At 38.4% G+C, this 20,888-nt stretch overlaps 1 protein-coding gene across 1 annotated transcript in view; it reads left to right on the forward strand.

The window, feature by feature from the left end:
• The first annotated feature begins 5,511 nt into the window (after positions 1-5,511).
• Positions 5,512-20,888, forward strand: part of ARMC3 (armadillo repeat containing 3) — an 86,699-nt gene continuing 71,322 nt past the window's right edge. The window contains exons 1-2 of the mRNA XM_065919559.1: positions 5,512-5,742; positions 9,330-9,378. Of these exons, the coding sequence (XP_065775631.1) occupies positions 9,331-9,378 (48 nt within the window). The 5' untranslated portion in view covers positions 5,512-5,742; position 9,330. The remainder of the gene's footprint in view (positions 5,743-9,329; positions 9,379-20,888) is intronic.

Below are 20,888 nucleotides of genomic sequence, written 5' to 3' on the forward strand. Positions count from 1 at the left end.
TCATGTCAATGTATGGCAAAAACCACTACAATATTGTAAAGTAATTAGCCTCCAAGTAATAAAAATAAAATAAATAAATAAATAAAATCTCTGGCTACTTTGGTTAAGAAAGCCAAGGAAGGATCAGACCCAACAGCCTGGTCTCAGAAGTACTAACTTTACAGCTGACCACAACAGGCTAAGAGGCGAGCTCAGAGAGCTTCTCCTACTAAAGCACTGGTTTTCTTGGGAAGCCCCCAAACCACATTATATTCAACATAGTTTATTCTGGCGAGCTTGATATGGGTTGTATTTTAGATCAACCCACTTATTCTCAGTTCAAGGCATGCTTCCTTAAACAGACACAATTGTTCAACTTCTTTTAAAATACAAGCCGAGTGCCAGAAGCCAACTAGGGGAAATGTCTGCATGTCCACGGCTGCTCTGACAGTAGTTCTAACTGTGTATACACAAGCACAAGATACACATTCCATGTAAAGCACTGACCAGTGGTGCGGGAACCGTTCTGGGGCATCCTTCACAGAATGAGATGTTATCTCAATGGATAGTTGTCTCAGACTTTCTTTAAGTGGGATGCATCTTATTTTTTTCTCTTAAACCTCTAACAAATAGGCAGATATCTCCATAGTGCAAATTATAGAAACTTGAGTTCATAGTCCAAGAATGTAAAAACTAGACTAAGAACTAGATGACTACTACATATGGAACCAGTCCACGAAGTTAAGCTGATTTTAAAGGCTTCAACTCAAGTACACAATAAGTGATGTTTACTTTGAAACTCTATCTTTTGAGCTTTTCAGTGATCTTTTTATGGTGTGGCTGCCTTTCCCATGAGGGGATCTTATTTGTCTCAGTGGGTGCTTAGTAGCATTACCCTTCTGAATGGCCAACAGGGTTCCCCACTGTTTCACAATCATTTGCAGAACAGTGTCAGTCTCTGGGGCCCTTCATGTTTTTCTCCTGGTACAACAAGACAAATGCACTGAAATTGTGCCAAGATTTCTCTTCAACCCTAGCATGAGATAAAGCGGATTTACAGGCAAAGAACTCCCTTGAACAGCAGCCAAAAAAGCAGATAACTTTTAAATAGCACAATGTGGTGGAAGAAACTGCCGTGTGGCAGTCTACTGTGGAGAAAAATAGCAACTATTTACAGTACATGTTGGCAAACTATCTATGTATAAGCCCTAGAAAAGGTGAAGGGTTACCATACTGTTTCTGGGTTTCCTTACACTGCTAACACCGAACTGAATGTTACAAATAGAAGTTTACATGTTTAGTGTTTATCGTTAACCACGTTCAATTGATTTACAACAATCAACTATCTAATTCAACTTGAATGGAAATGAATCCAAAGAATACATGAAAAGGAACATATTATGATAAATTACCTAATATTTTATAGATGTACTACACCTTTCCCTTTAAGAGATAAATAACAGATAATTGCTTTCTTTTACTGAAGGTCTCTTCTTTTTCTATAAAAAATGATTCATCCTCAGATTTCTCTAAATAGTGAATTCTCAATGTTCTCAAAGTATAATTAGATTTCAAAAATTCCTTTAAAAAACATGTTTTTTGGAACATTTCTACTGAGTCAAATGCAGTTTGTTATGCCAAGATTCTCAAGTCATTAACATGGGAGATTCAATGGTGTTATGAGGTTTAATTAATTTCCAAAATCACAGTACTTATGGATGAAGCATGACAATCACAATACACAGATTTTCATTATATTTTTTTGTTTGTTTTGACCACATGGCTTGTGGGATCTTAGTTCCTCAACTAAGGATCAAACCTGGGACTCTGGTAGGGAAAGCCCAAGTTCTAATTATGGGACCTCCAAGGAATTTCCAAGACACTGATTTTTAAACATACATAATATGAGGAGACAAAATGTCTAGTAGCCATGGAAACAGCTATGTCAACCGTAACAAAGCCCATGGGAGAAAAATGCTTTAGTCTGAAGATCAGTAATAATCCAGATGCAAAAGAATTGTTGACTCTGATAGGGTAGGAAAAATCCATCAAGATCTCTCATCTTCCCTAGTCCTCATTTTTATTCACCTACAATGTTCTGATAGTTAACTTGTTGCTCAAGTACCTTAACACCAGGAAAGAAAGTTCACTGATTTAGGGGAGGTGGGACTAACTCTTATTATATTGATAAACTGTTTAACAAACTTATTTGATGAGTTCTCCACATATGGATAATGTCAAGTTACTGGACCCAGACTGTTGGGGACAAAGTCCTGTAAGTCCAACATGGGGCTGGTCAGAAGACTTTAGATCAGTGGTTCTCAAACCTTTCCACAACATGGCACGTTCAGAAAATGATAATACATGTAAGCCACATTGATGTGAACTGGAAGGGACTCTAAAGAGTCAATATGGGCTTGGTGAAGAAAAATTATCATATTATATATATATTGCATATTTACAATAAGAAAAAATTAGTAGAAATATTAGTATAACTTTTAAATGAAAAATTGCATTTGTTTCTGTAAATATTTTACACACACACACATATATACTTCTGATTTGCAGCTGGAAACTGCTATATGTAATTCCTGATCTAAATCTTTCATATTCTTTATACCTTGGTCAGCAACTATGTTTACATAAGAAAAGGCAGCAAATAATAGATGATACTTTTTCTTTAATGAGTGAAAACGGCTTTTTTGCTTGTAATCAGATAATCTGATCTTTAATATTTCAAAATTTTACTTCATAGGTTTATAATTTTTAAGCATTAAAACTCCCAACTTTCTTTGACAAATGTAACATTGAAATAATTTACAATAATGAGTAGATGTTTAATCCTTTAAAATGTTTTCATATTATTTCAAAATTTTAATGAAGTTTTTCTTCTAGAATAAAGATACTGCTCTACTCATCTCACTAATTTTTTACAATTCCAATTCTAACACTTGCTAAACATCAGTGAGTGATCATTTTTTCCTTTGAATTCATTACTGTTGGCAGTGTACATTACAATATTTCTTGGGGTCCTTCCAATCTTGGACCAGGCTCATTAAGATGGTCAAAATTTGGTTAATATATTCCTTAAGCTAACAAGCCAACCTTCAAATTTACACAGAAAGAATTATTTTATATCCGCACTTACACCCAAAATTTCAATTCTTCTTTTAGCTCAGAAACTCTTGGTGAGAATATTAAAACTTTACTCTTCTGGCAACTTTCAAGGGTACAATACAGTGTGGATAACTATAATCATCATACTGTATATCACATCTCCAGAACCTACTGATAACTGAAAATTTATACCTTTTGACCAATAGCCTCCCATTTTCCAGGGTCTTTCAGCCCCTGGAAATCATCATTCTACTCTGTTTCTATGAGTTCTAATGCTTTCAGGTTGCACTTATAAGTGAGAGAATATCATATTTGTCTTTGACATTTCACTTAACGCCTTCAACGTCCATCCATTTTGGCATAAATGGCAGGAGTCCTTTCTTTTTTATGACTGCATAATCTTCCATTGTGCATAGATACACATGTTCTTTATCTGTTCATCTGTCAGTGGACACTTCAGTTGTTTTCATGTCATAGTTACTGTGAATTATGCTCTGCAGTATTGCTTTGAAAGTCATCTCTCAATGTTACGCCTAGAACCTGTTTGTCCAGTCTTAGCACTAATTCTCTAAATCTCTAATTCCCTAACTAGAATAGATTTTGTTGTCTGAAACAATGTAATTGAAACCAGAAGTGATTATTGATCTTAGAAGCTCAAAGATATAAATCTTGAACTGGTTGCTTGACTTGACTGAATTTGAAAATGGCAGATTTGCTTATTTTGAGAGGACGTCTTATTGGGAGTCACTTGTGGTAGCCTAGAAAAAAGTACCTATTGGAGACAGTTTTGACAGACCAAGGGGCTACTGCTATAGAACAGTATAGTTGACAAAAAGGCTGCAAGGGATGTGGAGTGGGTGAATTACTTCTAAATATATTCAGTGATTCTGAGACAGAAAATGACAATTTTAAGATCCCAGTAGAAGCCATGGCTAGAGAACCAAAGAGTGCTTACGACAGACACACAATGATATTTTCTCTCTTACAACCATTGTGTGGATTCCGGTTTATGAATGTGCTGAATTCAGAGCCTCACTAGGCTTCTGAGAAGGCCTAGAAGGAATGACCAACTCAGTAGCAATGAGCAACCCTAATGCTTAGATTATGGTCTCTAAATTTCATTTTCCTGGAACCAGGGCAGAAAATATTTCCAAACTAAACATATGATAAATAACTTGTATCTAGAATATATGGGCTTCCCTGGTGGCTCAGTGGTAAAAGAATCTGCCTGCAATGCTGGACACAAAGGTTCAGTCTCTGGGTCAGGAAGAGCACCTGGAGAAGGAAATGGAAACCCACTCTAGTATTCTTGCCTGGGAAATCCCATGGACAGAGGAGCCTGGCGAGCTATAGCCCATGGGGTCGCAAAAGAGTCAGATATGACTTAGCAACTAAACAACAGCAACATCCAGAATATATAGTTTATTCTTACCACTCAATAATAAGACAAACAGCCCAGTTAAAAGTAGAAAAATATTTGGACAGATACTTCACAAAAGAAGATACTGAAATGGTTAACAAGTATGGAGAATCAGCTTATCATGATTAGTCATAAAGGAAATGCAAATTAAAACCAGAAGGAGATAATACTACATAACCAAACAGAAGACTAAAACTAAAAGGCTTGACAATACCAAGTGTTTTAGGGCATAAAGCAAATGGATCTCTGACTCATTGCTGATGGAAATACAAATATAGTATAGTTCCTTTAAAAAACAGTTTGGCAAGTTTTGGTAACATCAAACATACACATGGCATAAGACCCAGAAATTATACTCTTGGGTATTTTCCCAAGGAAGAAGAAACATATGTTCACACAAGAACCTGTGTATAACTATTTAGAGCATATTTATTTATAATAGTCCAAAACTGGAAAGAACCCAAATGTCCATCAGCCAACAAATGGATGTGGTCCATCCATGCAGTGCAATACTACTCAGCAACAGAAACAAACTGCGGATACATGCAACACCATGGACAAATCTCAAAAACATTTGCTGAATTAAAGAAGCCAGACCGAAATGGTAGTGCTTTGTGTGGTTCCATATATAAGATGTTTATAAAAATGCAAATTAAAGGAAGATAAAACAGGGAAGTGGGATGGAGAAAGAGATTTGACTTTTAAGGAGCATGAAGGAAATTTGGGATGATGATGGGAGAGATTTTTTTTGCTAAGGTCAATCAAAGGGCATTTTATGAAGACGGCATTTAGAAGTCACCTCGCAGAGACTCTGGCCGAGGCGCTTCACTGGGAGAACGCATCTGCACCTAGGAGTGTGTGAATTCATAGCCAGTTCTCTGGACAGAAGTGGAGTTGGCTCTGCTTCCTGATTTCGTTGTCACTGGGCTGGCTTTCAACAACTAGAAGGGGAAGATGCCCAGTGTCTATCCTGCCTGCAAAGCCTGGGAGTCAGACACCGAGGATGCACATGGCTTCTCGGGTACCTACCTCTAAACGCGGTTGGGCTATGTGGCAGCCAAGCTGTCGTTTCCACTGCCCAGGGGCTCGCGGGCGCTGACTGCGCAGGTGCGGCTCCCTGTCGCCTAGCAACCAGTCACAACAGTGGACTAGCAGGCGCGCGCTGGCGGCGGTTGGAACTGTTCGCCAGATCAGAGGAGCCCTTGCCCGGCTGGATCTCCCTGCAGGTAAAGGAGATTGGGCTGCTGCACCGCTATCCTGGGGGTTTGGAGAGGCCCAGGGCAAGACTTGGGGAAAGAGAAAGTGCCCCGCGTGTAGAAGCATCCGGGGCAACTAAGGGAAGACCTTGGGAGGACCCCTGGGTCCCTGCCCTATGCCCGCCGAATTAGACTGGGATCCCAGTGGATTTCATAAGCGTGCCAACAGCGTCCTATTCAACAGGTGACAAAACTAAGGTCCAGAGTGGGTATCTGAGGGTCTACGATTCCGTTACCTGACTCTGAGCAACTCAAAAAGTGGGTCCTCTGTTGTTCTACACCTTCTCAAAAGAAAAAAAAATCTCGTTAGAAAACGTTTAAGATAGCATAAAGCTGAAAGTTCTCTAAGAAGATCAGTAAATTCGCGGAAAAATGATTCCAATAATCAAGACTATGAACATTCAAAACATTTGTTTTCATGTCCAATGCCGTGAAGTTCATACCTTTTAGCCCTGTTATTTTATGCTAGGGATTTAAACTAAAGAAACAATTTTAGGTGAGGATGAACATTTTACCTCTAAAAATGTTCATTTGCAGTCTGCACATAATTTTAAAAAGTTGAAAACAAATGCTCAACAATTAGGGACTGGCTGGATGATGGGCATTAAAATATTGTTTTAAATGGCATGCTGATCCAGTGATGATGACTGGAGCAATAAATGGAGACTGAGATTTCAAGAACTTGTCTGTTAGTTTGAGAATTTAGAAAGAAAATGCCCCCAGGAAGCTAAGTTGAGAATTGCAGATAGAAATCCAAGTAGGAAAGTAAAATCACTATAGAAAATACACACCAAAATGAGTCATATCCAAATAGTGCTGATCTTCCTGAGCTTATTTCTGAGTGATTTTTTTAAAAAATTCCATTTGCCCTTCCTTGTTTTCCAAATTCTCTGTGATGAAATGTGATACCTGTATAAGTAAACAGTAGACACGGAATTATGAGCTTAAAAGGAGTTAAAAGGATAAGCTTTATGTGTTATGTATTTTAGCACAATAAAAATCAATGGGGAAGTGGTAAAATAGTCAGGAAAAACAGGTTTAGGTTGCTTCAAAAATCAAAGGGATTTATTTTCTTAATTTGACATTCCGTAGCTTTAAGAATAAAACAAGGTAATTTAGTTGCATCATGTTGATTTGAAGTGAAATGTTTAATTTACAAATTAAAAAAAAACAAAACACAAAACCTGAAAGTCATCTTTTGGGTTCACTGCCCTGGACTCTGTCAGCTGTGTATTTTCTCCCCTATTAACTATTATACCCAAAATGGTTTAAAAAGAAAAAAAGAAAGAAATGCTTCCTACTTAACCATGCTGCTGAGGACAAGTTCTATCTCTGTAATCCTGTATGTTTAGGCTATTACAGCCTCTGTATTTTTCAGTATGCAGTTACTCAAATTCACTCTCCTGAGATGGGAAACATAAATTCCCAAGTGAAAAATCAGATGACATCAAGTAACTTTCTACAGGTGTAATTTAATTGCTTCTTGAATGTTATTCATAAGGAATTCTTTTGTAAAGCAAAGACTGCTATATGTTGGAATTGGTTATAAAGAGCTATGGGAACTCTTTTTCCTAAAGAAATCATAGGAAAGATTTTCATCTGTCCAGAATAGTCTATGTGCCTGCCTGAAACATTATAAGCAGAAGTCTAGGATCTGTGTGGTTTTCAAGTATCTGAGAAAGATGTCAGAGATCTGAAAAAAACTACTGGTCCTAAGATATGAAAAGAAAATTCAAAAGTTAATATTGTATTTTATCAATATTAGATTTGAAAATAAAATAACTTTCTCATTTTGCAACAATTTCCAGGTGTACAAACAGATGAGTAATTTCATATGCAAGTTTTCAAAACTTTTAATGATGAAAATTATATTCAGTGAGGGCTATGGGTACAGAAATGTTTTAATGTTTTAACATATTAGATATAGTGTGACGTAGTGCATCCCAGCATAGGCTTCCCCAGGGCCTCAAAGATCTTGAAATGAATGTGACTGGAAGGTAGGGACCTGGAATAGTTGTCTTTCAGAAGTCGCTATGAATTTCTATGAACATTTGACTTTAAAACGTGTGTGATCAATCATGTTCCATGTCTTTAGTGCTTAGAGTTGCTTTTGTCCCTTGGTGAGCCATCTGAACTAACCCTGACATTGTAGATTCTCTCCAAAGATATCCTACTTCCCAGAATTTCTCTTGAGACTATAGTAATTTCCTTGAGATTAGATTACAGTGGTCCCCAACCTTTTTGGCACTAGGGACGGGTTTTATGGAAGCCAGGACAGGGTAGGGGGAACAGTTTCAGGATGATTCAAGTGTGTTAACATTTATTGTGTACTTTATTTCTATTATTATTACATCAGCTCCATCTCAGATCATCAGGCATTAGATCCCAGAGGTTGGAGACCACTGGACTAGAATATAGTGTCTGAAATTGTCCTAATAGCAAGCATAACCCCACAAACTCTCATTGGAGAAATGGGTTACTTTAACAGTCACCAGCATCTTGGAAAGTTTTCTGTACCCAGGTGGAGTTACTCCTCTGTGGTATATCAAATATGTATGCTGCTGCTGCTGCTAAGTTGCTTCAGTTGTGTCCGACTCTGTGCGACCCCATAGACCACAGCCCACCAGGCTCTGCCATCCCTGGGGTTCTCCAGGCAAGAACACTGGAGTGGGTTGCCATTTCCTTCTCCAATGCATGAAAGTGAAAAGTGAAAGTGAAGTCGCTCACTCATGTCCTACTCTTAGTGACCGCATGGACTGCAGCCTACCAGGCTCCTCTGTCCATGGGATTTTCCAGGCAAGAGTACTGGAGAGGGGTGCCATTGCCTTCTCCATCAAGTATGTATACTGTTCCATTAATTTTTTCCTTCACAAGACTGGACATAAAAGGGCAGGTGGGAAAGGTTCTTTGCAAGGAGTAACCCCAATTTCCTTAGAATTCATCTTTTCAGATTCTCAATTACTTTTTAAAATTGAGACATAGAATATATATAGAATATAATATATAGAATATATTATCTAGGAAAATGACACAAATGTTCACTTGGTAGAGCTCAGATAACATTCAGAAAATAATTAGTCACAGAGTTAATGATTTTTATGTCAGTTGGTCAGTATGTATCAGACATTGTTCTAGGTGCTTGGGATAGATCAGTGCAAGAAAGCAGACAAAAATCCCTTCCTTTGTGACAGAACATCCCTGCAGGTCTCAAAATTAATTTGCATTTAATCTCCCAAACCCTACCAAGTGAGCTATAAGCATAGTAAATCATTACCTGTTATGTAAGTAAAATTTATGTAATTAATGTATTATTCTTTCTAAACTGGAAGCCAGGACTAATGTCCAACAATCTTAGCAATAAGTTCCTTTAAAATTGTGAAATTTGGGATGTAGGAAACATATTTGTATATGTGCAATCATTTCTATGTGTATTGCGTAGTCTCTTTTTAGGTAACATTTAGAAGAAGTAGTACATTTCCTCCTAGGTATGTAGGTAACAGATTTGTGCATGTACAATGTACAGATGACATTTTAACCATTTGTGGTATTTTTTCCAGAATGGGTAAAAAGGTAAAGAAGGAAGCAGAGCCCCCTCCCAAGGATGTGGTAAGTTTCTGATTTGAATACTAGCAGCATGTTAACCAGTTTTAAAAATAAATTGTTGAAACAGTTTGGCATGTACCAGTATATACATGAGTGCACAGTGGCAGAAGTCCAAAGTCTGACTAATGATAAGATTAGTCAGAGAAATCTAACATTATGTAAACAAACATTTACAACATTGTCATTACATAATTAGCACAATTAGAGAGTAATTATTAGCTTTTCCAGTATGTGGATGGCATGTTTATAAGCCTAGTTAATGAACAAATAGTTTTGGTTTGTTTTTTCAAATACTTTAAATTTACATTTGCCAGTCTCTCATTGATGTTAATTATCTAAGTGGATTTTTAAAAAATGAATGAAGGTAATGCTATAGCTACTAGGTATGTATGTAAGGTTGTCTTTAGATGACCATTTGGACATTAGAAGTCTTGTGTTTTCCAGTCCTATGGAGAAAAAAGTCTGTGTTCATCACCTTTTTCTCTTTCAATAACGCATTTTTCTCTCGAATAACGCATTCCTCAAAACACAAACCTTTGTCTCTCCCTTTCAAAAGCAAGGTTCAACAAGCTTAATGTCCAGCAGGTTGGCAGTTGGGATGAGGTGATCTTAGAAGATGTAAGATGGTTTAAAGTGGTCATGGTAAATAAGCATGTATTACACAAAAAATTATTTACATAGCAGTAGCAATCACAGAAGTAAACAATTAGAAGTGACAAAATTGTTTTAAAATAAAAACTTAGTTAAATAAATTATTCCATTTTGATAAAATGATGTCACTTAATGTTTGATAGCATGGGAATGTGATCACAATATTTAAATTAAAAAGTTATAGTAGGGACCGCCCTTGGTTTAGTGAATAAGACTCCATGCTCCCAATGCACAGGACCCTGGGTTTCATGCCTGGTTAGGTAACTAGATCCCACATGCTGCAACTGAGAGTCACATGCTGCATCTAACCACATGCCACAACTAAGATCAGGCACAGTAAAAAAAAAAATGGAAAAAAGGCTATAATAAAAAAAATTAAAGCAGGGTTTTATCATTTCTCTTTAAAGTTTATGAACTACTGAAAGATTGTGTTAAAAATGTCCTAGGACAATTTTCAATTTAAAATCTTATTTGGAACAGACATTTGGTGTGGTTTTCTTCAAATAAAAGGTGAATGGGGAGAAAAGTATGTATAGTCAACAGACTCACAAGATTTACAGCCTGAAGGAACCTGATGTTAATGCAGGAGTCTTCCCGACAACACTGGAACATTGCAGTTACAAATGTGAACTCTGTCCCAGGTCTGCCTCTCATAAACTCTGTTATTCTGGTGAAGTTGCTAAGTCTGGCCAAGTTATTTCAGTCTTATTTTTTTTTTAATTTCTTAAATGAGAATTGTCACATCCAAATTATTTTGGTTGCTCTATTAATTACAATGAAATAGAATACATGAAGTTCACAGTGCCTAGTAAACTCTCAGTAAATAAGATCTGTTATCCAAAGAATCCTTTAGACTCTCTCTCTCTCTCACACACACACACACACACACACTCCTATGTAACTTTTTATGCATGATACCTCAATGTAGCTGGCAACAAAGGGTACAGATAACATATCTGTCCAGGTCTAGGAAAGTTTTGCAGATATGGTCAGTGTGGTCTCCTGATAAATTTCATCGGTCTGGCTGCTCTCCTTTGGACATAATGCTCAAATGTTCTAAATTCTCTTATTTTAATCATTGCATCTAGTTTGCATTACTCTTATTTTTACTGCAAAATAGCATTATTGACATCCTGTTACCAGAAAGTGGAGTAATGAACACAGAACTTGAGGACAAATACTTTCTGATTAAAATTAGAATTAAGGGACTATTAAACAATAGACATATTTGCCTAATATACATTTCATAATTTTATAATGTCTTGCTGGTGTTGTCCTCTCTATTCCAATCCTTGAGGAGCACAGTCAAGGACTGAGAAACAATTCCAATCCTCAAGTTAACAAAAATCTAGCTCTTGTTTCCTTGGGTCACAGTAGCCTTGAGGGCTGCTGAAGGCATGTGGAACAGTGATCAGTGGTCCCTGACTATCCTGAGGGTCCTTCCATCCTTCCCCTACTCTGACTTTATGTTAATAAAGCTGATAGAGCAGTATTAAATACCTAATTGCTTTTCTATATTATAAATTCTAATGCTTCAAAACACTATCAGTTCAGTTCAGTCACTCAATCGTGTCCGACTTTTTGCAACCCCATGGACTGAAGCATGCCAGGCCTCTTTGTCCATCACCAACTCCCGGAGTTTACTCAAACTCATGTCCATTGAGTCGGTGATGCCACCCAACCATCTTGTCCTCTGTCGTCCCCTTCTCCTGCCTTCAATTTTTTCCAGCATCAGGGTCTTTTCAAATGAGTCAGCTCTTCGCATCAGGTGGCCAAAGTATTGGAGTTTCAGCTTCAGCATCAGTCCTTCCAATGAATATTCAGGATTGATTTCCTTTAGAATGGACTGGTTGGATCTCCTTGCAATCCAAGGGACTCTCAAAAGTCTTCTCCAACACCACAGTTCAAAAGCATCAATTCTTTGGCGCTCAGCTTTCTTTAGAGTCCAACTCTCACATCCATACATGATTACTGGAAAAAACCATAGCTTTGACTAGATGGACCTTTGTTGGCAAAGTAATGTCTCTGCCTTTTAATAAGCTGTCTAGGTTGGCTATAACTTTCCTTCCAAGGAGCAAGCGTCTTTTAATTTCATGGCTATTTCAAAACGCTATAGCACAGCTTAAACTATCTGAACTTGGAACTTGTTCCAAGGTATACCTCTTCAAAGTCTGTGAAGGGTTTGCTGTATAAATTATAGATGAAAAATCAGATTTAAAAGAGGGATATATAACTGCTTGAGAAAATAAACTTTTCCCTGTCAGGCCATGGCAGTTTGCTTCCTTTATATCTTCTAAAACACTGTTTCCAAATATTTTTATTTTTACTAATCTTTCATCTACTGGTTAAGATGGGCAAATGGGGATGAAAAAAAAGGATGTTCAGTGATAAGATTAAAACAAAAAGCTCCCTTTGCTTTTGTTAGTATTTTCACTGCTGAAGCATAACTGACATGTGCATTTATGGTTTATTGCTTTCCATTTCTTCTCCTAAAGGAGAATACTAGCTGAGAAGATGCCTTGATGTTGGGAAGTTATGGCTTGCATAACAAATACAACTATATTCTGCTTTCACAAATCATTTCCAAGTCTGGCTGGAAGGTTGCTTTTGATGCTTTAATAAAAAGCAGACTTTCTGTGGATTGAGTGCATGAAAGAATTACTAGCAAAAATGACCACAATAGGCAATATTTGGTAGGGCATCAGTGGTCATGTATGGATGTGAGAGTTGGACCATAAAGAAGGCTGAGTGCTGAAGAATTGATGCTTTCAAATCGTGATTCTGGAGAAGACTCTTGAGAGTCCCTTGGACAGCAGGGAGATCAAACCAATCAATCCTAAAGGAAATCAGTCCTGAATATTCATTGGAAGGACTGATGCTGAAACTGAAACTCCAATGCTTCGGCCACCTTATGTGAAGAGCTGACTCATTTGAAAAGACCCTGATGCTGGAAAAGATTGAAGGCAGGAGGAGAAGGGGACAACAGAGGATGGGATGGTTGGATGGCATCACCGACTCAATGGACATGAGTTTGAGTAAACTTCAGGAGACAGTGAAAGACAGGGAAGCCTGGCATGCTGCAGTCCATGGGATCACAAAGAGTCATATCTGACTTAGTGACTGAACAATAACAGCAGTGATATTCTGTGACTAAGTTATACTGTCAAAGTCTGAATCCTTGCTTCATCACCCACCAACTGTGATCTGGGGCAAATCTCCTGACCTCTATATTCCCCAGTGAGGATGTGATGATGTCCACTTCGTGGGATACCACTTCATAACCACTTACAGCAGTGGGGCAAGGTTAGATAAGTGAAAGATACTTAAAACAGTGCCAGGCATTAGATGAGAACTCGTACATGTAATTATTCATGATGTGGCTGACGGTGCTGTCCATCACCCTACAAAACTGTTGAAGTTTGCTTGAACCTCTCTGAAGAGGCAGGGATGTCAGTTTTGAAAGACCAGCCAGCCGCTAATGTTCCCAGACGCCCAGAGCATGGCCATGATGACTTATGGTCAGGTCTCTGAGTTTAAGAGCATGGAAATTTTATTCTCTTACATTTCAGAGACAACTGAATCCACAGATTCTAAACTCACAGACTGTGATCTGGCGCTAGAATATTAGTAGTTAAGTGTCAAGTTAAGTAGACATTTATGTTAATAGGTCAATGCCTTCTCTTCTGGTTAAGTGCATGTGGGAACCAAGTATGGTGGGTGTTGAATCAGAGGCACTGGCAGTAGCAGAACCTGCTCTCCTATCTGGGCAACCAAATCCAGTTCCATGGAAGACGAGATGTCTCCTGGGGCTTGTTTTTCTGGACCCTTTCCACCAGCCTCATAATGACTCAGGTTGTAAAGCAAATGAGAGGCCATTTTAGCGGTTTTCATTTTAACCTTTACTCTTTGGCAGATTTTAACTGATGTTTAAAGAGTCTGTACTAAAAACTTGTGCCAAGGTGGTGCAGTCGGCTTCCTTCTGTTTATCTGTCTCCCTTTCCCTGGGCAGTTGGCTCCTCATGATTGGAGACCACCGACTCCGTAAACACATTCCAAAAGAAATCAAAAAAGCCTTTTATTTGCACTTGCTGGCGCCATAAAAATCACTCAACTGTCATGATTTATCTCTTTTCACTGAGTCCAGTTTTATAATTGTATGTTCTTTTAGACATGTGCTGTCTAATCATGGAAGCTAGTGGCCACATATGGTAATTTACATTTAAATAATTGAAATTGTATTAATGAAAATCAACAATATAAAATGAAAAATTAAATACCTCAGTCATATTAGTTCAAGTGCTCAAGAGCCACATAGTCAACACAGGGTTGGGATCTTTCCATCACTGTTCTTCTGTTGGGTAGTCTTATCCTAAATGGTCTTGTTTCCTTCACAGAGATAGAACAGCATCTCTACCAGTCCATGGCTTCTCTAATTGACTGGACTTAAAATTCAAAGCTTAGCCAAAACGGTTCCCCTTTCTCTCATCCTCTTTGTAAATAATTTTGGTTCATCATTTATTCCATACAGAGCGCGAAATTATGATTTCACAACCAGCTTGTTGGTGACTCGCTATGAGTTCCTCACGGGAAAGCAGATGGAATCTGTAATTACAGCACAGGATTATTTATTTAGTCATGTGGCATTCTGTTACAGCTATCATCTTATTCTCGGCGCCTTTTCTAATAAAAGACTACTATAGCGCTGCGGGCTCTGTAGGAGAAATGCATCTCATGCCAAGTTTCTCCACTCTCTGCCAAACACTGATATTTCTTCTTTGACAGCTCTTACGATGGTAATTCTCACAGTCTCAAACTTCCTTTTAAGCTTCTTGGGCCCCTATCACCTTTTTCTTAAGGATAACCAGAAGATATGGCAAAATACTAAAGTGTTTTCTGATCCATGGAAGGAGAATTAAAAGATGTTTAAATGCATTTCCACATACCCTGCTCCTTTGAGAGCTGTAGTCATTCCGTGGAGATCATGACAGATCCACAGTTTAGCATAGTCTGTTCATTCACATGCTTCCAAAATTAAATTTAAAAATATTGAAATATCAGAAGTCTCTGACGTGGAAGTTCAAAAATGTAAGGGAAGGTAGTAACCATCCAGGATGCCAGGGGCACTGTCTTAGGTAAAAGGTGATCTGAGGTTGTGATTCTCGAGGGTGCAGTGCAGGGTCAGGGGGCCTCAGGAGGATAGAATGGTGACTATGGACTCTCTCCCTGAAGAACGCACACCAAAAGCTCTGCCCACAATTTCAGAGAGGCAAACTGTCCCTGGAGCCCACTGATGGCTTCCTGAACCTCAGATCTGAAATCTTCTTTTCTGGCTTCAGTAGATAGTACAACACTCAAGGAAGGCACTTCAAGGCCACAAGCATAAAAAAGAAGTTTCCAGAGGCACTTTAATACATTCCTTTATAGGCATTTACAGAGTATTTCTATATCCAGGGTACTGTTCTAGGTAATAGGGATAGAGAAATAATATAACCCTTTGCCTGAAGAAAGTCATTCATTTTTCAGACAAATATTGAGTACATACCATAGACAAGTCAAGTATTCCTCTACATCCTGGGCATATAGATCAGGCCTCAAGGCAACTTATTAATACATTCAAATGGGAAAACAGTCAATTAACAAAAAACGTTAAAATTCCAGGATAAAATCCATGAAATTTTACCAAAAAAATCTAGAATTTTAACTGCAATCATTGTTAACTTTTTCTTTCTTATCATGCCATCATTACTTTAGAAATCCTTTCTTCAGAGTTATGCTGTGATTCAGACCACTGTTATAATTCAGTTTATTGATTTTATCAATTTAGGATATGCCACTATTCTGTTTCTATTTTGTCCTCCCCAAACTTGGCTGGAATATTTGCTGAGTAATTTGTTTGAAATTACAGTTGATATACTTGAGTTTGAAAATGCCTGAACCTATCTTTTTCACATCTGAATGATAAATTAGCAAAGTTTAAATTTCTTGAACCCATCAACAGAAAACTGGATTAAAGATTTACTGATCATGGCCCCACCCATCAGAACAAGACCCAATTTCCCCCTCAGTCAGTCTCACCCATCAGGAAGCTTCCATAAGCCTCTTACCCTTCTCCATCTAAGGGCAGACAAACTGAAAATCACAACCACAGAAAACAAACCAATCTGATCATATGAACCACAGCCTAGTCTAACTCAATGAAACTATGAGCCATGCCATGTGGGGTCACCCAAGATGGACAGGTCATGGTGGAGAGTTCTGACAAAATGTGGTCCACTGGAGAAGGGAATGGCAAACCACTTCAGTATTCTTGCCTTGAGAACCCCATGAACAGTATGAAAAGGCAAAAGGACAGGATACTGAAAGATGAACTCCCCAGGTCAGTAGGTACCCATATGCTACTGGAGATCAGTGGAGAAATAACCCCAGAAAGAAAGAAGAGGCGGAGCCAAAGCAAAAACAACACTCGGTTGTGGATGTGACTGGTGATGGAAGTAAAGTCCGATGCTGTAAAGAGGAATATTGCATAGGAACCTGGAATGTTAGGTGCATGGATCAAGGCAAATTGGAGGTGATCAAACAGGAGATGGCAAGAGTGAACATTGACATTTTAGGAATCAGCAAACTGAAATGGACTGGAACGGATGACCATTATATCTACTACTATGGGCAGGAATCCCTTAGAAGAAATGGAGTAGCCATTGTAGTAAACAAGAGAGTCCAAAATGCAGTACTTGAATGCAATCTCAAAAATGACAGAATGATCTCTGTTCATTTCCAAGGCAAACCATTCAATATCACAGTAATCCAAGTCTATGACCCAACCCATAATTCTGAAGAAGCTGAAGCTGAACGGTTCTATGAAGACCTACAAGACCTTCTTACTAACACCCAAAAAAGATGTCCTTTCATTATACAGGACTGAAATGCAAATGTAGGGAGTCAAGAAATACCTGGAGTAACAGAAAATTTGGCCTTGGAGTACAGAATGAAGCAGGGCAAAGGCTAACAGAGTTTTGCCAAGAAAACGCACTGGTCATAGCAAACACCCTCTTCCAACAACACAAGAGAAGACTCTACACAGGGACATCACCAGATGGTCAACACCATAATCAGACTGATTATATTCTCTGCAGCCAAAGATAGAGAAGTTCTATACAGTCAGCAAAAACAAGACCAGGAGCTGATGTGGCTCAGATCATGAACTCCTTATTGCCAAATTCAGACTTAAACTGAAGAAAGTAGGGAAAACCACTAGACCACTCAGGTATGACCTGAATCAAATCCCTTACAATTATACAGTGGAAGTGAGAAATAGATTCAAGGGATTAGATCTGATAGACAGAATGCCTGAAGAACTATGAATGGAGGTTCCTGACATTGTACAGGAGGCAGAGATCAAGACCCTGGGATCCAACCCTAAGGAAAAGAAATGCAAAAAGGCAAAATGGTTGTCTCAGGAGGCCTTACAAATAACTGTGAATAGAAGAGAAGTGAAAGCCAAAGGAGAAAAGGAAAGATAAACCCATTTGAATGCAGAGTTCCAAAGAATAACAAGGAGAGATAAGAATGCCTTCCTCAGCAATCAATGCAACGAAATAGAAGAAAATAATAGAAAGGGAAAGACTACAGATCTCTTCAAGAAAATTAGAGATACCAAGGAAACATTTCATGCAAAGATGGGCACAAAAAAGGACATAAATGGTATGGACTTAACAGAAGCAGAAGATATTAAGAAGAGGTGGCAAGAATACACAGAACTATACAAAAATGATCTTCATGAGACAGATAGTCACGATGGTGTGATCACCAACCTAGAGCTAGACATCCTGGAATGCAAAATCAAGTGGGTCTTAGGAAGCATCAATATAAACAAAGCTAGTGGAAGTGATGGAATTTCAGTTGAGCTATTTCAAATCCTAAAAGATGATGTTGTGAAAGTGCTGCACTCAATATGCCAGCAAATTTGGAAAACTCAACAGTGGCCACAGGACTGGAAAAGGTCAGTTTTCATTCCAATCCCAAAGAAAGGCAATCCCAAAGAATGCTCAGACTGCACACAATTGCACTCATCTCACACGCTAGTAAAGTAATCCTCAAATTTCTCCAAGCCAGGCTTCAGCAATACATGAACTGTGAACTTCCAGATGTTCAAGCTGGATTTAGAAAAGGCATATCAAACTGCCCCGCTGGATCATTGAAAAAGCAAGAGAGTTCCAGAAAAATATCTACTTCTGCTTTATTGACTATGCCAAAGCCTTTGATTGTGTGGACCACAACAAACCGTGGAAAATTCCTCAAGAGATGGGAATACCAGACCACCTGACCTGCCTTCTGAGAAATCTGTATGCAGGTCAGGAAGCAACAGTTAGAACTTGACATGGAACAACAGACTGGTTCCAAATATGGAAAGGAGTACGTCAAGACTGTATGTTGTCACCCTGTTTATTTCACTTATATGCAGAGTACATCATGAGAAAAGCCTGGCTGGATGAAGCACATGCTGGAATCAAGATTGCTGGGAGAAATATCAATAACCTCAGATATGCAGATGACACTACTCTCATGGCAGAAAGCGAAGAACTAAAGAGCCTCTTGATGAAAGTGAAAGAGAAGAATGAAAAAGTTGGCTTAAAACTAAACATTCAGAAAACTAAGACCATGGCATCTGGTCCCATAACTTTATGGCAAATAGATGGGGAAACAGTGGAAACAATGACAGACTTTATTTTGGGGGGTTCCAAAATCACTGCAGATGGTGACTGTAGCCATGAAATTAAAAGACGCTTGCTCCTGGGAAGAAAAAGTTAAGATCAACCTGGACAGCATATTTAAAAGCAGAGACATTACCAACAAAGATCCGTCTAGTCAAAGCTATGGTTTTTCCAGTGGTCATGTATGGATGTGAGAGTTGCACTATAAAGAATGCTGAGTGCTAAAGAATTGATGCTTTTGAACTGTGGTGTTGGAGAAGATTTTTGAGAATCCCTTGGACTGCAAGGCGATTCAGTCAGTCCATCCTAAAGGAAATCAATCCTGAATATTCATTGGAAGGTCTGATGCTGAAGCTGAAACTCCAATACTTTGGCCACCTGATGTGAAGAACTGACTCATTTGAAAAGACCCTGATGCTGGGAAAAATTGAAGGCAGGAGGAGAAGAGGATGACACAGGATGAGATGGTTGGATGGCATCACCAACTCAATGGACATGACTTTGAGTAAATCTGGGAGTTGGAGATGAACAGGGAGGCCTGGCGTGCTGCAGTCCATGGGGTCGCCAAGGGTTAGACACGACTGAGCTGAACTGAACTGAAATTTCTCGAGTCACAAGCCTTTCCTCTGAACTGCTGATTATTCCCATTAGAGTGTTGGGGCGAGGGCGGGCGTGGTGGGGAGAAAGATCTAGGTCATTGCTGAGGCCTTATATGTCCTTATTTTTCAATAATATTTCTGCTTCCTATTACATATTTTCTACTTAGTCAAGCTCCTATTTTATGTACCGTAAATGCAACATTCATTTCCATTTTAAACCTTCCTGGTGTTGTTTCCCCCAATAGAATGTCCTTTCTCCTTATCTCAGCCTACCTTATCTCAGCCTGTTGTATCCATTCTTCAAATCACATGTAAAATTCCACCACCTCTACAGACCTTTGTCCATCTACCCCATTTCAAATGAATTCTCCCTTGCCCAAAGCAACATTTATTGTCTTGCCATGTTTTTGTACTTCATATAATCCTAGAATTATATATTTGGAAGAACTGAGAGATATAATCCAACTCCCAAATTTTCAGATTAAAAAATATGTGGTTAGGGATTTCCTTGGTGGTCTAGTGGCTAAGAGTTCATGTTCCCAATTCAGGGGGCCTGAGTTTGATCTCACATGCCACAACCAAAATATCCCTCATGCTGCAACTAAGATTAGGTGCAGCCAAAAAAATATGAAAAAAAGAAATGTTAGTGAGCAAGTGATGACCCCAAGTGCTCTGAAATTCTGGGGTTACCCTTTAATACCTAACTAAGATAATTCTCAAGCCTCAATCTCCAGGTACTTTTAGAAGTTCTTCCTTAAAATTTCTGTGAATTTCCAGGCCCTTATATTCATGGTCAGTGCTGCAGACAGCATACTAGCCATGGCTCTAGGCTTTCCTAGAGGCCATTTTTTCTCAGTGGTTCATGTCACTGGAATCCATAAGGACCTGTAAGCCTGGTGCACATAGCAGATATTTACTGAAGATCTGTCTTCCAGAAAGAGTCTAAGAGGCTTGAGACTTTGATAACTGTTTCAGCTCTAGCACAGAGTTAGACATGTGCAAACAACAGCTTCAGCTTCATTTTGTTTTAATATTTAGAAGGTTTAATAATTTTTTATTAGGGATAGTTAGTTTTTTAAATAAAAGCTAGAAGTATCATTATTATTTTAAGCGAGTATTGAGTAATACATAATTGTTTTGAAAAGACTACATGATCTTTACAGTGTTATACTGTCATCTCACTTGATAGAAGACCCTAATTAAAATAAACCAAAACAGTAATGCATTTTCTATTTGGCTTTCCTAATTTCCCAGTGTTTGATTTCTGCATTTTAACTTAAATTTCCCATTTAAGTTAAATGTGTAACAGCTTCAATTCATATGTTAGATAATGTTGCCCTAAAATCCAACAACTGTTTTCCCTCCAAGAGGTATTTTTATCCTAGTCATGTCCTTTCAGGTCATTTTTTCTGCCATCTTCTCTATCTTCTCTACTCTTCTAACCTCACACAATTATGTCTCCTTATTCAGAGTAATCTCTCTCCATCTTCTACTCAAAACCTAACATCAATTTTTGTTACATCCCAAAACACATTAATGCTCAAAATTCTCC

The sequence above is a fragment of the Muntiacus reevesi genome, chromosome 2, assembly GCF_963930625.1.
Source record: "Muntiacus reevesi chromosome 2, mMunRee1.1, whole genome shotgun sequence".
Taxonomy (NCBI): Eukaryota; Metazoa; Chordata; class Mammalia; order Artiodactyla; family Cervidae; genus Muntiacus; species Muntiacus reevesi.